Raw genomic sequence first — 18483 nt, forward strand, 5'->3', positions numbered from 1 at the left:
AATTCTTTGCGTTGGGGGTGGCGGAGCACTGGAATGGGCTAAACTATGGAGTCTCCCTATCTGGAGACATTCCAAACCCCCTGGACACGTTCCTGTGCCACCTGCTCTGGGTGACAGTGCCTTGGCAGAGGGATTTGAATGCTTACTCCAGAGGTCCCTGTCACCCCTAACAATTCTGTGATTCTGTGAAATAAATATCTTCTTTTCCTAACCAATGCTTTTTATGAGCAGTAATCAGTTCAGAACATACAGACACAGAATGCAAACACTTCCTTAATGATCTTACAATTCATAACAAGCAAAGCAAACATCAGCCCCTTTCCCTGTTGAGATTCAGCATTCACCTAATAGCTTCATAGATTAGCAAGAGCCTGGTCCCTGAAGGTTCAAAGAGCTGGGATCAATTTAATGGGCTACAGAGCTGTTGCAAGTAGATGTTGCTATGCTGCAGGCCCCACATTCATTGCATCATACAATATAAGGAAATACTGATGTGCATTGGTTCTACAAACAAACTCTATCCAAAGAGGTTTCTCAGATAATGGTTGAATAAAATATGCATGAATTTTGTTTGTTCCACATAAGGTACTTCAATGGGCTTCCAGACAATTTAGGTTTGAAGGGAAAGCAATTCTAAAGAAATAAGTTTTTTCACTAACCACATCCCATCATAAAACCACAGAAATTTAGCATAGTGCGCACAATTCTTTCTAAAGCATTTTAGAATTCTTCATTGACAGAACAAACCATCCATGAAGTGAGCTGGCCTATACCTCTCAAGTACTGCTTTACCAGTTTGCATCTTGCTCTTTCTTCTCTCTGTTTTTAAATATAGTTATCTTCTGTGTAAAGAGTATGTATGAATGTACATACACAAGCTATATAGATATATGTGGTCTGGATACATTGCAAAAAAAGTACATTCACTATTTCATTGTAACCTACAACCATAACCCAAAATATCAACATTTACCATATATTATGAAAATTTCACAGGTCTTATGTACCAGACACAGATTGGTATTCAAATGAGATAGCATCATGGTGTTGCACCATAGGAAAAAAGGGTCATAAATACTGTCTGTACACTGCATGTGTTTAAAGCATGCCACTTAAAAATTATTTCAAACTCCCTAACCACTGGATGTAGCAGAGTATAACAACCTATTCCCTGAAGGAAATCAAGATGATTAGGAATAAAAAAGAAAAAGCACAAAACCCCCAACTCTAACACTACTGAACTCTCAGGCTTTTGCCATTCAAATTACAAGCCATAAATAAAAGAACTGCCCTACCACAGGCTTGCCATCATAGGAAGAAGCTGCTCATGTCACTGGCAATTCATTAATTCTTCTTTTGGAATACTAGAGACATTTGCAACTACTGTAACATCTTACAAGTAAAACAACCACAACCTGATACATATTTTAGACCTAAATTGCAAGTGAATCATTTGAATCACAGAGTCATAAAATAGTTTTGGTCAGAAGAGACCTTTAAAGTTGAATGGAATTGCCCTTCCATCTCTTTGTCTCATAAGGTTAACCTTCATAAAAAACAATATAGCAATAACACTTGCAATGGGACAAAGACATTGGCCATGTATAAAAATATGCACACTTGAAGAGGACTGGAAAAGGGGAACTCAGTTACTATGGATGCAATAAGAAAATTTAGTAATGTTTTTCTTATAAAAAATTCAAATCAAATGTTAGCTGCTCAGAGAAATGGCAGCTTCTCCTACCACTCTATTACAGGGACTGCACTGGAACCAGAAATTTCAGTGACTTCTAAAAGGTGACAAAACACTCCACAGAACATCTCAGCCTCTCTCAGTTGGGGGACAGAAGAGATGCCACATGGAGACACTCATCCTCCTCCAGTTCATGGCATTAACTTTAAGCAGGATGCAAGACTAAAGTCCAAATAAATCCTGCCTCATGCTGTTTCATTGAGGGAAAGAAAAATGGGGATCCCAAGGCTGACACTGCCCTTGAATACTGCATTTCTGTACATGCCACAGAGGTGTATTCAAATGGTTGGTGAAGCAACTCACTTTTCAGAGGGAAACTCTAATGATGGGGAACAGTAAGTAGTAGATTTAAAGATATTTAGGCACCTAACTCCTACCAAAAGTGATGTTCCTGAAGTATCTAACTACCTTTAATACTAATCTGGTTATACTGATTGTTTCTCTTGCATTAGATGTAGCCTGCAGAAACACACAATAAATATGGATTCATGTTTGCTATCTTCTTTCTTCATACCAATAAAAGTAGTGGAAAATTTACTTTGTGTGAGAGAGAATTTAATTTTTGGCTCTTTCCACAGACTGTAAATAACACAAAAGAAGAAATGTTAGAAGGATACCAAATCAGCTGGAGTATCTTGACATTTGAACTGTATGTTTAGGAAAGTACAAGAGTATTTTCTATTAAGTACCACTGTGACACAGATAAAGATGTGCCTTTCTGCTGAATGCTCTGTTGTGCTCTGTATGGAAAATTCACTGCATGCACCAAATTGCACTATAAGAAAAAGAAGCCAAATCTGAAACCCAGCTATGCTTGACTCCATCTGATGTAAAACCTATTGCCAGTTTTTAATACTACAATCAACAATTCTCAAAAAACACTTGCTGAATTAAATTTCTATGCAATAGTACAGATAAATACAGCTCACAAAGTATTACAGTGTTTTCCCTGATGCTTTTATAGGCTGCTTGCACAAAACTGAAGCAGTCATAAAATAAGCCACCTGTAAAGGGTTATTTTACCAACAGTACTAGGAATAGATACTTCAAGTGTGGGTGAACAAAGTGTGAACCATATGGGACGTTGCAGAGATTTGAATTGGGGACTCTCACTCCTCAAAAGAACTGAAGTCAAGGCATGTTCCATATGCAGCATTCTGTTTTCCTGGAAGTTTAAACAGCTACTGATAGTTCGCTTTCTATCAAGTGAACCTGCAGTTCAGTGACTCATTTTGCAGGCATTGGGTAAAGCAGGTTCAGAGACCATTGTTAATTACACATATTTAAAGGAGGAAGCTCTGCAAAGAATGCCTATTATGGGCAAAGATGACTTTGGAGCTAAACAGAAAAATAACAGGATACAATGTGAATTCTTTCATTAAAAGAAGCATCTGTGCAAAGGCAGAAAATAAATTATTGTCTAATTACACATATTAAGAACTAAAAGGTTACAAAATGCCTATTCATGTCAGATCATGACTAATCAGTTTCTTAAGAAAAAACAAAAAAAAAAATTTAAATGTACTGTAGGATTATACTGGCTTTAAAATTCAACTGTGATAAGATATCCTTTTCTGCCTAAACAGCCATTGTCCTGTTTTATAAGAAATGTTGCATATCAGCCATTTGCTAAATTAATTTCATCAACACAAAGGATTATATAATTCCTAAGAAAGTACAGTTTTCTGTAGGAAGTGAAGTATAAATATAAACAAACTGACCTGGCGTTGTGGAGCTCATTGTTCTTAATGGAATGATATCTTGTTAAAGTACAAAGCAAACTGTGGAAGAAGTTGTTCAGATTTTGAGATTCTTCTGGAAGTGGAGTGAATCTGAGTAAAATAAAGAAGAAAAAAACATCTTTGATTGTTTGTTAACAACATAATATTTTTAAGAGAATATTATTATGTCAAACACACTTAAACAGAGGAACATTTAAAATCTCTTCTATAGTGTGCAAATTCAAGAGCTATGGCCTCTGAAAGACTCAATACCAGAATCCTAAAGCTTCAGAGCACCTCAGCTAGAAATTTGCATTATAGCCCATCCACAGTCACATAAGAACACCAGAAAGCAAAGCATGAACTGTGTCCTTTCTCTCTCCTCTGTGATTAGAGTATTATATGAAATAGAAGCCATGAGGTACAAACATCTGGGTTACATCCTTATGTCTAAGGAGTGGCCAATTCTCAGATTTACTGCAGTCAGGATTGAAACATGAAAGTGCAGAAACTGATCTGCATTCAAAAGTCTCTGGAATAACTAGTACCTCCTAAAGCTCCAGTGCTTGGAGAGCTCATGAATAGAACTTGTTGAAATAATTAGCACAGCTGAAGGGATCTCCCATGACAAGCTAATGACATCTCTGATACCCCAAAGGAGCTGCTAATGGCGTGGGCTGCTGAAGAGCAGGGCAAGGAAGGTTCTGCAATTTGGCTGAAATCCTTTCACAGTCCTGTGACATTCTCAGCTCAGTACAGAAGCAGAGGCAAAAATTCTCCTCTAATACTCCCATCTGCTGAAAGTTTAAAGCTACAGAGAAGAGGCTTTCAGGGAACTAAAATATATTTTCATTCAAGCATGATATAAACAGCATAATGAGAGAGAAGGTTGTAGTGCATTACGAATGTGACTATCCTATTCAGCCACTGCTCCTGAAGTATCTAAGTAGTCAAAGATATTCTTAGTGATGAATATTTTAGCAGCTTTTGTCACTTTTTTTAAACTACCAACTGCACATTTAGTTTCAAGCTGAGCTCAGCCAAATTTGAGATAGTAAATTACATTTTAACCAAGTATAATCATTTAAGTTTAGCATCATTATCATTTAAGAAAGGCAAATCACACTTTTAGATAAGGAACTTCTGCTGTTATGCCCCCTAAAGCAAGCTGGACATACACTGCCCAAATAGGCATGATATTTGGACACAACCAGCACTCCAGCAGACAGCACCTGTAAAACCAAAATTCTCAATCCTTCATGAAAATCCTAATTACTTTCCCTTGCTTGCTTCATGCATCAGAAATCACCAAATATCAGATGGAAGTGCTATAAAACTGAACAGACTCTACTGTTAAGCCTATCCAAAACGTGCACTTGGGCAGATCCTTACTTTGGCTGCAGCAGGCATAAAGCTCCAAGATTAATCAATAAAAGTAAAACTAAGACACAGTTCAGGAGTTCTAAGATTCTACTTAATTTTACTGAACTCATTTTTATCTTAGCAGCTACATAGATCATGAAAAAAATAATTCCCAGTGAATCCAGCATCCATTCATTCAGCATCCTGCCTCAGGTGGGATGATGTGATTTCTCTCAGAAACCAAGAAAAGGATATTGATGCATAACTGTGGACTTTACTTGAGTGAATTTTCAGCATATATTTAAAGTAAACATAGTATTTTTGAGCATTAGGAAAATTCTGGGCATTAGGAACTGAAACTCTAATTTTGTGTAAATTTGCTTTGTGTAGACCTCCCATCGAAGCAAATATTTGAAACCCACATGAGAGCAGAGAACAAGTGGTCAGCTCCAGCTGCACTCTCAAATGGGTAAGCTTTCTCCTCACAAAAAAAAATCTTAATTTCTTTCTCCCAATATAAATAATTGGGATAGTTGTGTGTGTGAGAGAGATTAGTAGATAACGATTGACATGCTCCTGTCACTGCAAATATTCCATTTGTGTGACATTCTATACTCAAAACAGTGGTCACACCAATGCTGTACTGGATTATGCATATCAGCTGGGCTGAAACTGTAGAAAAAAGCAACTTCTCTTCTGGAACAAGGAACATTGAGCCTTGGAGAAGAAAATCCAGTTAAAGAAGATTTAAACACACTGGCCACACATGAGTTCATGTGACCCAATGGGATGGATGCTCCCATGAGGGACCTGGACAGCACCACTGCAAAGCCACTCCCAGAACAGCTTTGAAAGGTCATGACTATCAGGGAGTTTCAAATAGACCATGAGAGAGCAAACATCTCTCCTGTCTTCAGGAAGGACAAAGAATACAGGGAACCAAAGGCCAGTCATCCTCAACTCAGTGTTTTGGAAGGTGATGGGCCAAATAATTCTGGAAACAATTTCCAAGCCTGTGAGGGACTGGAAGGAGGTGGGAAATAGGCAGCTTTTATTTATGAAGGAAAATCATGCTTGGCCCACATGACAGTTTTCTACAATTAAATAGTTAGAAAATAGATCGGGGAGAGCTGAAAATGTTTATCTTGAATAATAAAAGCTGCCAGCAGCATTCCCCAGAACATCCTCACAAACTGAAATGCAGGAAAGTGAACAGCAAGGTGGCTGAAAACAGTCTGTGCTGCCAAGCTCTAAGGGTTGTGATCTGGAGGCCAAAGTCCCTTCAATGGATCCCCCAGGGGTCAACACTGGTTCCAGTGCTGCTTTTCATTGAGGACCTGGCTCATGGCACAGAGCATAACCTCAGCAATTCTACAGAGGATTCAAGCTGGAAGGAGTGATTGACAGAGCAGATGGTTCTGCTGTCATTCAGAGGGACTTCAATGGACTACAGAAACTGGATCTACTGAATGTGTGTGCCAAGGCTGGGGTGGGTGTCAGAGAAACAGAAAAAGGCCCAAGGTCAGAGGCAAAGGAGGTGCCCTGCTGCAGAGTAGCTAGGTCAAAAGCAGTAAAGACAGAACAAGACTGTTCTCAGTGATCCCCAGAGAGAGAGAAGAAGAGCAATGTGCACAAACTGAAATATGGCAATTCCATGTAAACATCAGAAGGTTCTTTACCCCTGTTACTGAGGCCAAACAGCTAAGAAATAGGCTGCCCAGCAAGTTTTTGGTGTTTCCATCCTTGGAGATTGTACACAGTCTTGGGCAACTTGCTGTAGCTGACCCAGCCTTGAAGAAGACTGTGGACTAGGTACCTCCACAGGTCTGGAGATATTCTGAGAATATATGATTTTCCCTTTTCAAGATCACTAAAGACAGCATCAGCACTGAATATTCATTGCAGTAAACCTAGTGAGAATAATTCCAGTATAAGAAAGTGTTCTGCTGGGATTCCCATAAAAAGATTTGTTAAGGAATTTTGGAAATTCAACTGTACTGGTAGTCTTATATTTAATGAAGTGGCAGTTGGCATCCTTCCTGAAACTAAATTTCCATATATTTCATGTAAATGCAAAGCTTTCACTAAGCTGAATGTTGTTGTTCAGGTTCAGTTTTAACAACTCCTTGTAAATATGATACAAGGCTCACATTGTCAAAGCTCATATTTAGAACATGAAAAATTCCACATCACCATATACAGAATTATATTCACAACACAGATACTCATTCAAATACACTTCTACTCATGAGCTGACATGCTTCATTTCTTTTCTTTTTCTGAAGGAATGTCATAGTGCAAATTAGACACTGCAAAATAGAATGCCACATTTTTTAATGTTAGCACTGAAAATTAAAAAAGTACAGCACAGGCCACTGTGCATTAAAATTTCATGAGGGATGCTTGGTTCATTGGGAGATGAATTTGTGCTCCATCCCCACTCACAAAAAACAGCACAAAATTCCTGAAGATACTAAGGTACAGCAAGGGGCTCCAGGATTTAGGATAGACTAAGTGCTCTTCTTAAGGCACTACATTTTAACATTTCAACACTAACCTGCTAAGGGGTTTTTATTTTACACTACATTTTAACTGAATGATAATTCATCCTTTACTCATTATCAAGCTGCTATTTTAGTCTACAGCACAATATACAGTAAAGTTATTTCTACCTTCATGTATATCACTGGAGGTGATGCTACACATTAACAACTTGCATTTGCTTATCCAGGAACCATAAAAGTTCCTCTTTTTCTTCAAAGGAAATTCAGTAGTTCATATGTTTCAATGACTGCTGTACCTTTGAAATTGCTACAGAAGAAGGGTGCAAGATGGAATGTAGGTTTTCATGCCCACCAGCCACCACAAACCTTATGTTTCTCATGACTACATTGTAGGTACAGTGTTTTCTAACACAAATAAGCATTTCAAGTTAACACCATCCCTTTAAACTGCCATCTCTCACTGTGTTGTCCCAAAACTATATTCACTGACTACATTTTTTCTATCTTGTGTCTATACTTCAAAATTCTTCTGGGAATTGAGTTTCTGAGATAGGAGGCAATGAATATAAATCAACAGAATTCAGATGAAATCTATATTTCTACTTCTATTTTCCCCATGCCCAAGATGAATTTTTCATGAGAACTTCTGAAATTAATTCATAGTTTTAAAAACTACATCCTGGAGGTATCTTCCAGATCTTTCTCTTTCAAGAGGATTTTTTACCTAAAATACCTCTATTTGCAAAGGGGTCTAGAAAATCATGAAAAATTTTGTGGATAAAAATATAGAATTATAAGCTTCATTAAATTCTGAACATGATAGGTCAGCACATTTAATAACACATCTAGTTGTTTCTCTGCTGCATATATTGCTTTAAAATAGCTTTCAGTTACTTTGAAACAAAATTGTTGTTTGGAATTGAGATTAAAATGCTGGAGGTCATTAAGTGCCAAAAGTGCTCAAGTGTCATAAGAAGGAAATATTCACTTCTCACATTTAACAGTCCCTGTGTTAAAAAGCCAAACATGTAAAAAAGCTGTAAGAATTAGTACATATTCTGTTGTCCAATGAACAGTTCAGCAGGAAGCTCAATTAAAATAAATGAAAGCTTAAAAACAAAAACCCAAAAGAACAATTGTTGCTCTCTCTAGAATATGAGAAGCATAATGGTTTAAAAAAATATGTATTTTTCAAAAGAAAATTATTGAATTCTTCATATGTATTCATACAGATTCTAATTGAACATTGGATTAAAAGGAAATCAAGCTATAGACCTTAGAAAAAATAATAAAAAATACATAACAACAAAATGACTGGAAGACAAATCACAATCAACTTTTACTGAAGCGATTTACACCCATGTAAGCCAAATCCAGAATGCCAAATTGAACCCTTCTAAGCTTGTATCAAACTTCTAAATTTGATTAGGAAGTAAGCCCGCATATGGAAAAGGTGGTAAGGTGCTAAGGAATGCTGTGAATTCCAAGACAAAGTACTTAAGGACATTAATTCAAAAAGCAAATGGCTATTATAATTGGTTTTAAAATGTAGAACAAGTGAAAGCTAAACCAAAGCCAGGACATTACCAGCACATGCAATTATTCAGTGACTTTTATATGCAAATACAGTCCCGATTTTCTTGCAGTAAAAAGACCAAAGTCTAGTCCCATAGACATCGGGGTATATAACTGCTTTCAGTGGGAATTTAGTGGCTCTACAGCAAAGCCTTCAGAATCCAGAGCTCAGTGCAGGATTCAGTATTTTGCCATAAGGGATTCAGGCATCTTATTCTTAATTAGGTATCTACTTAAAGACTTTTTGAAGTCTGTAACAATTCTGTAGCACATGACTTTGAAGGTTTTGTATAAAAGAACCACTCCAGCAAATACTGGACTGTCACACTCTTTTTACTTCCCCAACAAAATAATCTTTGATGGAGTGCCTAACAGAAATGCACATCTTACAGAATCTGTACAGAATCCTCAGCTATACTTCTAACATGCAACTATTTATTTTGACCAACAAGTTAATACTCTTATGCAATATTCAGCAGTGTTAGACCTCACTCATGCTGTGAGCACACGACTCACACAGCTGGGAAAGGCTCAGACTTCTGTCCAGCAAAACAAATCCTCCTTCCTGAAACTCTTTAAAGCAAGCAATAAAGCCACACAGCTATTTCAACAACTCTATTACATTCATTGCCTACTACAGAGATGAAGCAAATAAGTTTTCTAGAAATCAAGAATGAGATGATATTTTCCACCAAAAGAGAATCCAAGGCATCAATCAACAGGATTAAATAACATGTTGCTACCCTGCTGGCTGGACTTCTACTATGCCAATTACAACAAATTGGCACAAGCTTCTACTCTGTTTCACAGTGGAATCAGTTAGAAATATAATATAGCTTAAAAAAAAAAAAAAGCCAAACAGCCTTTTTTCTCTCAACCTCATCAGGACTTGGAACCTGTTCACCACACAACTGCAGAAATACTTCTGCTGCAGCTTAAGTTGTCCTGGTTTCTTCCTTTATGCCATTCAGATGTGCCCTCACAAAGTAGAGCTGATGTACAAGATATGTAGTACACAACACTTCAGCTTTCTTTTATGTTTGCCTTTTCACCAGATGAAAAATAACTTTCTCCCAACCACTTCCCCTTCCTTTTTCTTAAACTAATTTGTATCTCAGCTGTTACTGACCTTGTTGCACAGTGTGGTAACTGACATATAGCTACCCATGAAGAACTAGAGACACCAACACAGTTCCTCATTATTCCTTTTTTTTTTTACTCTATTTTTTCACATGTAGGGCAGTAGAACAACTACCTTTTTATATTTTGAGTTTAATCTGGCATGCACAACACCTGAATATTTACTACAGTAGGACTTTATAAATAGAAAGTATCAGAACATCAAAGCTTCCTTCACACAAAAAACACTTTTGCATTTCTGCAACATCATATTAATTTTGAATAATAGAACATCTCTCTTGAAACAATGAGAATTATCAACTCCCTATGAAAGTTTGTCTGTTTTAGACAGACTCAACAAGAAGAGCCTACTTATCTAGAATTGAAAGCCTCCAAAGGCAGTTTCAGATGCTTGGTCTGTGATTTGAATGGCTCTCTGAAGGAATCAGTCTTGCTTTGCTTTCCAGCTCTTAAAGAAAACTTGAGAGCATGTGATGGTTGAAAGGAAAAAATATAATAAAATTTTAGAAGAGCAACTTCATGCATAGAATGCCTCGGACATTATAAAAATTTAATTTGAAATCCCCAAAAACTTACTTTCAGTAAAATTTGTTGAATTTAATATTTTTTGCTGATTTTAAGACAAAAATACATACTCTCTCTCACTGAAACCTTCCTTAGCATGCAGTGATTAATCATTTTGATGTGATCAAAAACACTTGGGAATCTCACCAATGCCTTCAAAAAGGCTAGAGAGAAGTTATAACAAAATACCCTTAAAAAATCCATATTCTTGTTAGATTTTATGCTTATATATATATATTAGCATGGCTTATCATATTCAAGAGCACCTAATTTGCAAACAGTTCTTATTTTTAGAGCACAATATGTCTCTGTAAGCTTTGCTTTGACACTTGGTTTGGATGAATCCAGACAAACCTCAAGGTGAATCATCATAATATTCTTCTACTCTTCAGCCCTTCCATGGAGGGTACAAAACCCTCTTTGGTTTCTTCTGAACCACTTTTGCTACTTCTATTAAATTAGGAGCTAGATGTCCCATCCAGAATTAAATCCGTGTAATAAGACATTCAATGCTCTGTTATTTAACTGACCTTTAAAAGTTATCAAAATGTTTTTGAAATTTCAAATATGGAACAGCATGCCTCCATGCCTTTGAATTAGCAAATTTCTATGGACTTCAAAACACAGGTCTCAAGCATGACCTTCTCATGTATACCAGTTTCTCCTCTAAAGAGTATCCAGTCTCAGATGCATTCAGTGACACAGGCATAGTCAAAAAGCTGTAGAAGTGTTACCTCATTTACAGGCACCCATTGTACTCTTCTATACACACATATATTTCTTGTTTTGGGCAAGTCCTAGCCACTTATGATATGAGGCACCATTTTAGGAAAAAATGTATTTTTAAATCACTTACTCATCTTAAAATATTAATCTGAGAAACAAATATTTGAAGAAATATAAAGCAGAGAACTTAAAATCTGCAGGAATAATTGGATTGTTTGTAATTCTGACTTGCATGTGATGGACAATTCTCTAGAAAACCAAATATTATACAGGAGTAAGACAAGGAAAATACAAACTAATGACAATTTTAGGCCAGGAGTCCCCAGAATACAAAGAAACAGACACACCCACAGTGGAGACTGATAACTTTTAGATTTTTACAGAGTGATAAAATCACATTAGTACCTATAGACAAAGTAGAAGCTGTCAGCAAGCTTAGAAAGAAGTAGAAGCAAACTCCTCTTGTAAATTTTTCATAGTTGTGATTCATTACATGAGATGATTGATGTCCAGTGTTATTTCATGCATTAAAAGTAGCTGAGAGGAGTCAAAATTTTCCATTTCAATCTATGATGGAAAAGTGGGTTTATCTGCTTAGCAGCAAAATGATTTTTGTCTTTATAAAAATCAAGATTTCTTTAGCTTCTGTTGCTAAATGGCCAAGTAGTTTTCAGTTCATTAAAAACAAGCTTCAGCCAAATTTTCTTCAGGAAATCATATAAATGGCAAAATAACATATAAGATGAATTATTTTATGAAAACTTACCCCACAAGAAAAACTTATTTGTGCTGTCACTGAATTTTATCAAAGATTAGACAAGTTCTAGATACATTAGGCTTCAGTTTTGTCTTTTCAATTCTAAAGAACTATTATCACAAAGTCTCTAATTGTTGAAATAGTTATTTGCAGCATTTGATAAGTAACAAATTTTGTAGAGCTTGTCTTACAAGAAAATAAACCTTTCACTGCAGCTGATGCTTTGAAGAACATTTGCACTGAATATCCTTTGACAATATATTTCTTTAATGTAGAGCCTAACTTGTTTTCGCAAGACAAGGTTTAATTCTAAACTGACATGTTTTAAGAGTATGATTCAGCAGAGACTAAAAGATACATGGAAGTTTGATTAATACTTTGGCATTTTCAGCAGTGGAATACAAACCAAGAAAACAGACTCCCTGTGTCAGACAGTTATATTGGATCATGGGTTGACAACTGAAAATTATTTTCATGCTCAAAAAGTTTTCTGTTATTTCACCAATGTTACTGGAAAAAAAATATTTCTTTGATAATTTATGAATTAATATTATAGTACATCTTTCCTACAGGAACTTGACAGCAATGCAAAAGACTTATTAATGCACCTGGGTGATCAATTCATATCATAAATCAGCACTTCTGAGAAAATTCTGATCTCCTCCAAGTGTGTATTGTCATTTAGCAGTAGCAGAACAAAATAATGGGAAAAATTAATAACATTCATGAAGCTCATGGAAAGTAAGTCTTGTGCAGGAGGAGGGGAAAAGTTAAACACAACCCACATTCTGCCCAAGCTCTTGTCGACTCTTGCTCAGTGTTTGAGGGCTGAGCAAATAAAGTAAGACCCAACACACATAAAATCATCAGATGCACCCATCAGATATATGGATATACATATATACTTGCAATGATATTTAATGCAAATTTCTTTGTACCTACACTTAATTAAAAGGAAGTTCCCACATTTGTAAATATCAGACATAAATATCACTATAAGTTCCAAAAAAAAGAAAAAAAAAATTAAAATTTATACTGAGCAACAAGCTACAGGTAAATTTCCCAATTTAATAAAATGAATTCTGTACCCATGTACTTTTGCATCTAGCTACACACATACAAAAAATAATGGACTTCTTACCAACAGACTCATTTTCCCTCCTTGTTAGGATTACAACTGTAGGAATCACAACTGAACCGAACTGAAGCTCACTGTGTGGGCTTCTTCTTTTCCACACTCAAATTCACTTCTGAGTCACAGATTTCAGAACCTCAAGAATCTAAATCACCAAGTTTCATGACTACTTGGGGGAGAAAAAAAAGAAAAAAACTACAAGAAAAACCACATGCACAGCAAAACAAAAAACTCCAAATCATTTTTCTGCCCATACAAAGAAACTGCATTTAATTCCGGTGAAAACAGAAGCACAACAAGGAAAACCAAGGCTAAGGGTGACTCAATGCTTTTTCATCAATCCTGACTGGATGAAAACAGCTGGAACTAAAACTCGATGGTTTTGGCAAACACTTGTGATGTACGACATTGCACCTGCCACCACAAACACATGAAACATATAAAGATGTTGTTTAAATACATTAAAAGCTTGGTTATTTTTCTTTCCATTCTTTTAACATCAGCATTCTGAATATCCATGGAAGAGGCTGCATTTGTGAACAGCCAGGAAAGAGATCTGAGGATCCCAGTCAATACCAAGCTGAGTCTAAGTCAATGGTACACCCTGGAAGCCAAAATGTTCCTGGAGTGCTTCAAGCACAGCATCAACAGCTGGCTGAGGGATGTGACTGTCCTGCTCTGCTCTGGGGTGGACCCACCTCAAGCACTGTGCAAGACTTTGTAAGTCTTGCCTTGTAAGAGCAGCTGAGGACACTTGGTTTGTTCAGCTTGCAGAAAATGCAGATGCCAACCATCAAACAAAATCATAGAATTCATTTTATGCTTCAGTGAGACTATTTCTCTCGCTGCTACCACTAAAATAGGTAAAAGAATAGCAAAAGCTGTTTTCTTACACATAAAAATGGGTATTTATCCCTGGCTTGGCAGGGAAGTTACATAGAACTTGGTCTGTGACTTATCCAAATCTATCATGTTAATTGTAAACTTTAGATAATGCATTAATGTTTTTAATTACTGCTGCATAACTTCAAGAGCCTGATAGAACTTGAAACTGAAAAGCAAATATGTCATCTTTAAAAATATATTTTCAGGTTGCAGAAGCAATTGTAAGTCCAACCATCACTTGTCAAACTAACATAAACAAAACTAATGTCAAATAAAATAGGACATTCCTTCAGCCTGTGGGACTCCAAGGAAAGTGCACAGATGGGTTAGCAAAGGCACAGAGGCAGGAAAGGACACAATAAATGGGGAAGTGGAACAGAACTAGGATTCCAGCGCATGGCTGGGGTAAGGAATGTGAAAGGCAACTTTTCTCTTTTCTATATAACGTTGAGCAAGAGGGATCTTCCAGCAGTGAGGAAAAAAACAAACAAAACTGCAACAAAACAAATAAAAAAAATCCCACCAAAACAGGAATTACAGACTGTCATTCCAAATACAAATTCTGACTGTACTGGGATTAAGAGAAAAGCACATACACAGTGTTTGTGAATACACCAGAAAGTAAAGGCAGTTTAGGAATTTACAAGATATTCACTATATAATTTAACAGCCCACTTTTAGGAGAACTCAAGTTTAAAACTGAGAGAAATATAACTTGAGGTTTTTTTCTGTACAAAAATCACATGTGTATCCAAACGAACCATCACCTCCCATTCAAGCATAAGTCCCTTTGCTAACCATATTTCCATAGTAAAAGAGACATTAATGAAAGCAACCCTAGATTTTTTTCCCACAACAAGAAGCATAAGAGAATATAATTAAAGTTATATTGTTACATTTGGATTTGCTGCCAAATTCTTGTAGCCAGTAAGTCCAGATACACAAACAGGAAAAGATTTTATGTTATTTTTATTGGCAAAGTGCCAATAACCTGTCCATAGTCCATGACTGCTCATACAGCTGCATACATCCTGCTGCAGACTCCTCACTTTAGATACCGACTTCCTTTTTTTTGTTACAACACCAACCATATTGAAAATTCAACTAGAAACAATTTCAACACAATCTGCATCATTATGCTTGAGGACATGTTGCATGCCATACCACAGACTGGTAAATAAACATCACATTGAAATATTTTCCAGTATAACCAAGGTTTTGTTTTTTATTTTATTTAGTATAAGGATGCTATTATAATTTTTATTTTATTTTTAAAATTTAATAGCATGGTAATTAAATTTCTCTTGACTTTAGAACACATGAACATCCTCATGGTTGGATTTTTCTAAACAAAATTACACAAAGTAAAACCTAACTCAAAATTTGAAAGGAAAAAAATTCTGCTGTACCTAGTAAAAAATACCTGACTTAATTAGTTAGCAAATAATTAAAACTATTTATTTAACAAAGACAGAGAACTTAAATAAAGGCACAGACCTTCACAATAAGAAAGCTCTTTGTTCAAGTATGCTTTATTGGCAATATAAAATTTGAGCTTAAAGCAAGTAATTATAGAACAGCTCCACTGTCCCACAGCTGGAAGAAGCTACTCTCCTCATGAACATAAAAATCCCTAACCATAAACTTGTGGCTAAAATAAGCCTGTGTAAAACCGGATGAGGTTTCCCAAAAAATGAGTGCAGTCACGTCACCTCCTTTCAAAACCCACTCAAATTTTGCCTGAGCCAAATCTCAGGTCATTTCAGGCTCCAAAAAAAGCAACCTGGCAAATGTAGCTTTATTTTAAAGGATCTCTATACTAGCAAAGCATTAAGTAAGACAAGGAAGCAATATCCAGCATTGGTGACTGAAGATTTTTTTGATTATAGTATCAGTTTTAAGAAAATGAGTGATGTAGTGAAATTGAAACCAAAATAATAATAAAAAGATATATTCTACTTGCTTACAGATAGACAATTATTGAGCATTCAGCTGTTTCAGCATTAGTTCACAACCTGACTTCCCAGTAAAATAAAGAATTGGTTTCACAGAATTGATATTATCACATATGAGTAAGTTAAGAGGGACCTTACTGCAGACTCTCAGTATATCTAAGGGAGACTTATAAGGAATATCAGAGAAGCTTTTTACCAAGACATGTACTGACAGGACATGGGCAATGGTTTGAAACTGAAAGAGGGCAGGTTGGACATAAGGAAGAAATTCTTTATCATGAGGGAAATGAGATTCTGGAAGAGGCTGTCAAGGGGATGTTGTGGATCATTAAAGTGTTCAAATTCAGGCAGGATGGAGCTTTGAACAACCTGATCTAGTGAAAGATGTCCCTGCCCATGACCCCCTGCCAGAGAGGTTAGAAATAGATGATCCTCAAGGTCCATTTCTGACCCAAACCATTCAATGATTCTAAGCTCATATTTACATACATTTTTGAGAACGCAAAAAAATTGATGCTTCCACTAAAAGTCTGAAGTTGTTATAGATGTTGGCTTGAGATTTAGTACTGACAAAACAGCTGAATAGTGATAAAACAGCTACTAACCTGAAACTAAGAAAAGCCTTGCCAGTTATTTGTTGTTTTTCTGCACTACTACAAGAAGCACACAATTGAACCTACCCAGATGAAAGTTAACAGCATGTAGCCTTTTCACCTTTCAGGGCTACAAAAAGCTGTACAGATGCTGCAGCTATGCAGCACATGCATTTGCACTAGTCCATGAATACTTTTCAGTTTAATCACCTTGCAAAGTTTTTAGGGTTTTTTTAATGCCTAGGAAAGTCAAAAAGAAGCTTCCCTCTGACATTAACTGACAAAGCCCAATAAAACTGGCATACTACATATTCAACTCCTCTTTTTTAGTAGAACTAGGAAGAATACCAGTTTCCTAGAGGCAGGTAAAAAGATCCAGTTTCAACCAGTCAAGAAAAAATTGCCCAGAATCTGAGAAACAGAACAGGAGACAGAGGAAGACATGGAAAAGGTTAAGAGAATCTGCTAGGCTGCCAGAAGATGATGTAAGGAGCTGAACTTTACCCCAAGACATGCCTTCAGCTAAAATAGCCAATTATTATGATAAAGATACAAGGCAAAGAACCAGTAAGTACAAGTTAGGATGGTTTACAGAAAAGCAGAAGTTCCATTCAGAAATAAATGTAAGTATAAGAGCATCAGCTTGGGGCAAGGGGAACAGGTAAAGTAAAAAATAAAATAAAAAAAAGACCTGCAAGGCAACTCATGAAGCAAGTAAATCAAAGAACCCTCAGTTTCATGTATTTTTTAAAGTTTTAATAGAGCAGAATGGCAAACATTTCCATTTCAGCAGGAGGAAAGTGCCAAATATATTTATCAATGCAATAATAAAAATCCACTGCTGCTGAAATGTATAGAAATGTCCTTCTGCTTCCATTTAATAACATCTTAATATTTTTTGATGCAGTTCAAATGCTGGGCAATAAAAAATAGTAGCAGTATTTACCATGTCTTTCAAAATTTCATGATGTTTTTATTCTTACATTAACAAAAAATTAAAGATCTTCACATGCAGACAGAAAAAAAAAAAACAAAACAGTCAATGTGCCAAGACCCACAAAGAAGTTCTTTGTCTTTCCTCCTGATACTGATATCAGAAACATGGGAGTTTTTTCATGATGTACCACATATAGCGAGGAAATTAGGCATGGTGCTCTGAAAGAAAAATTGTAGGATTTATTGACCTTTTCCACATCAGGAATATCTCCTAGTACTGTCAGTGAGAAAGACATTTTCTCCTTGGAATAAAGAGGTTTTTGCTACCTGTGTTTAGGCACAGAAGTCACAATTAAACATTGGCATCTGCCAAAGAAAGTGCATTACAGACTACAGCAGCTGCTTTGATGAAAAATCTGTATTATTACTGTTTCCTGGCCAGAATAAAACCTTCATCTGGAAAAAGTGGCATTATAGGTACAGCTTTAGAAAGAAATAACTTTAGTTTAGTGTTATACACAATCTATTAATATTAATTTTTTTGTTCCTCAGGTCATGCTTTAACAACTTTCCCCAATTCCTCTCTTTACTGGGACATTCATAGATTATATGTATCCAAATTGTTGAATTTCCCAGGCATTCATCCAGCAGCACTTTCTACCTGGGCTTCTCTAATCTGTTTCAACCATGTTAATATTTTGCCTGGTTAATTACGGCAACCTTTGTCCATCTATGGCAAAGGAGTAAATCTGTATATTCATAAATTTTTTTTCCCTGTAATATATTTTCAGATATCTGTCTATCTATTTATTTGCTAATAATATGATTCATTTTAAATACACTTCCCAGGTATAAAAATTATTCTAATAAAAATTAT

General features: G+C 36.1%; 1 protein-coding gene across 5 annotated transcripts in view; it reads right to left on the reverse strand.

The window, feature by feature from the left end:
- Window positions 1-18483, reverse strand: part of HDAC9 (histone deacetylase 9) — a 452666-nt gene that overhangs the window by 415912 nt on the left and 18271 nt on the right. For all 5 annotated transcript variants that reach the window (XM_079302270.1, XM_079302269.1, XM_079302264.1 and 2 more), the window contains exon 2: window positions 3475-3585. In XM_079302270.1, coding sequence (XP_079158396.1) covers window positions 3475-3493 — 19 coding nt within the window. In that variant the 5' untranslated portion in view covers window positions 3494-3585. The remainder of the gene's footprint in view (window positions 1-3474; window positions 3586-18483) is intronic.

The sequence above is a fragment of the Erithacus rubecula genome (genome assembly GCF_903797595.1).
Source record: "Erithacus rubecula genome assembly, chromosome: 3".
Taxonomy (NCBI): Eukaryota; Metazoa; Chordata; class Aves; order Passeriformes; family Muscicapidae; genus Erithacus; species Erithacus rubecula.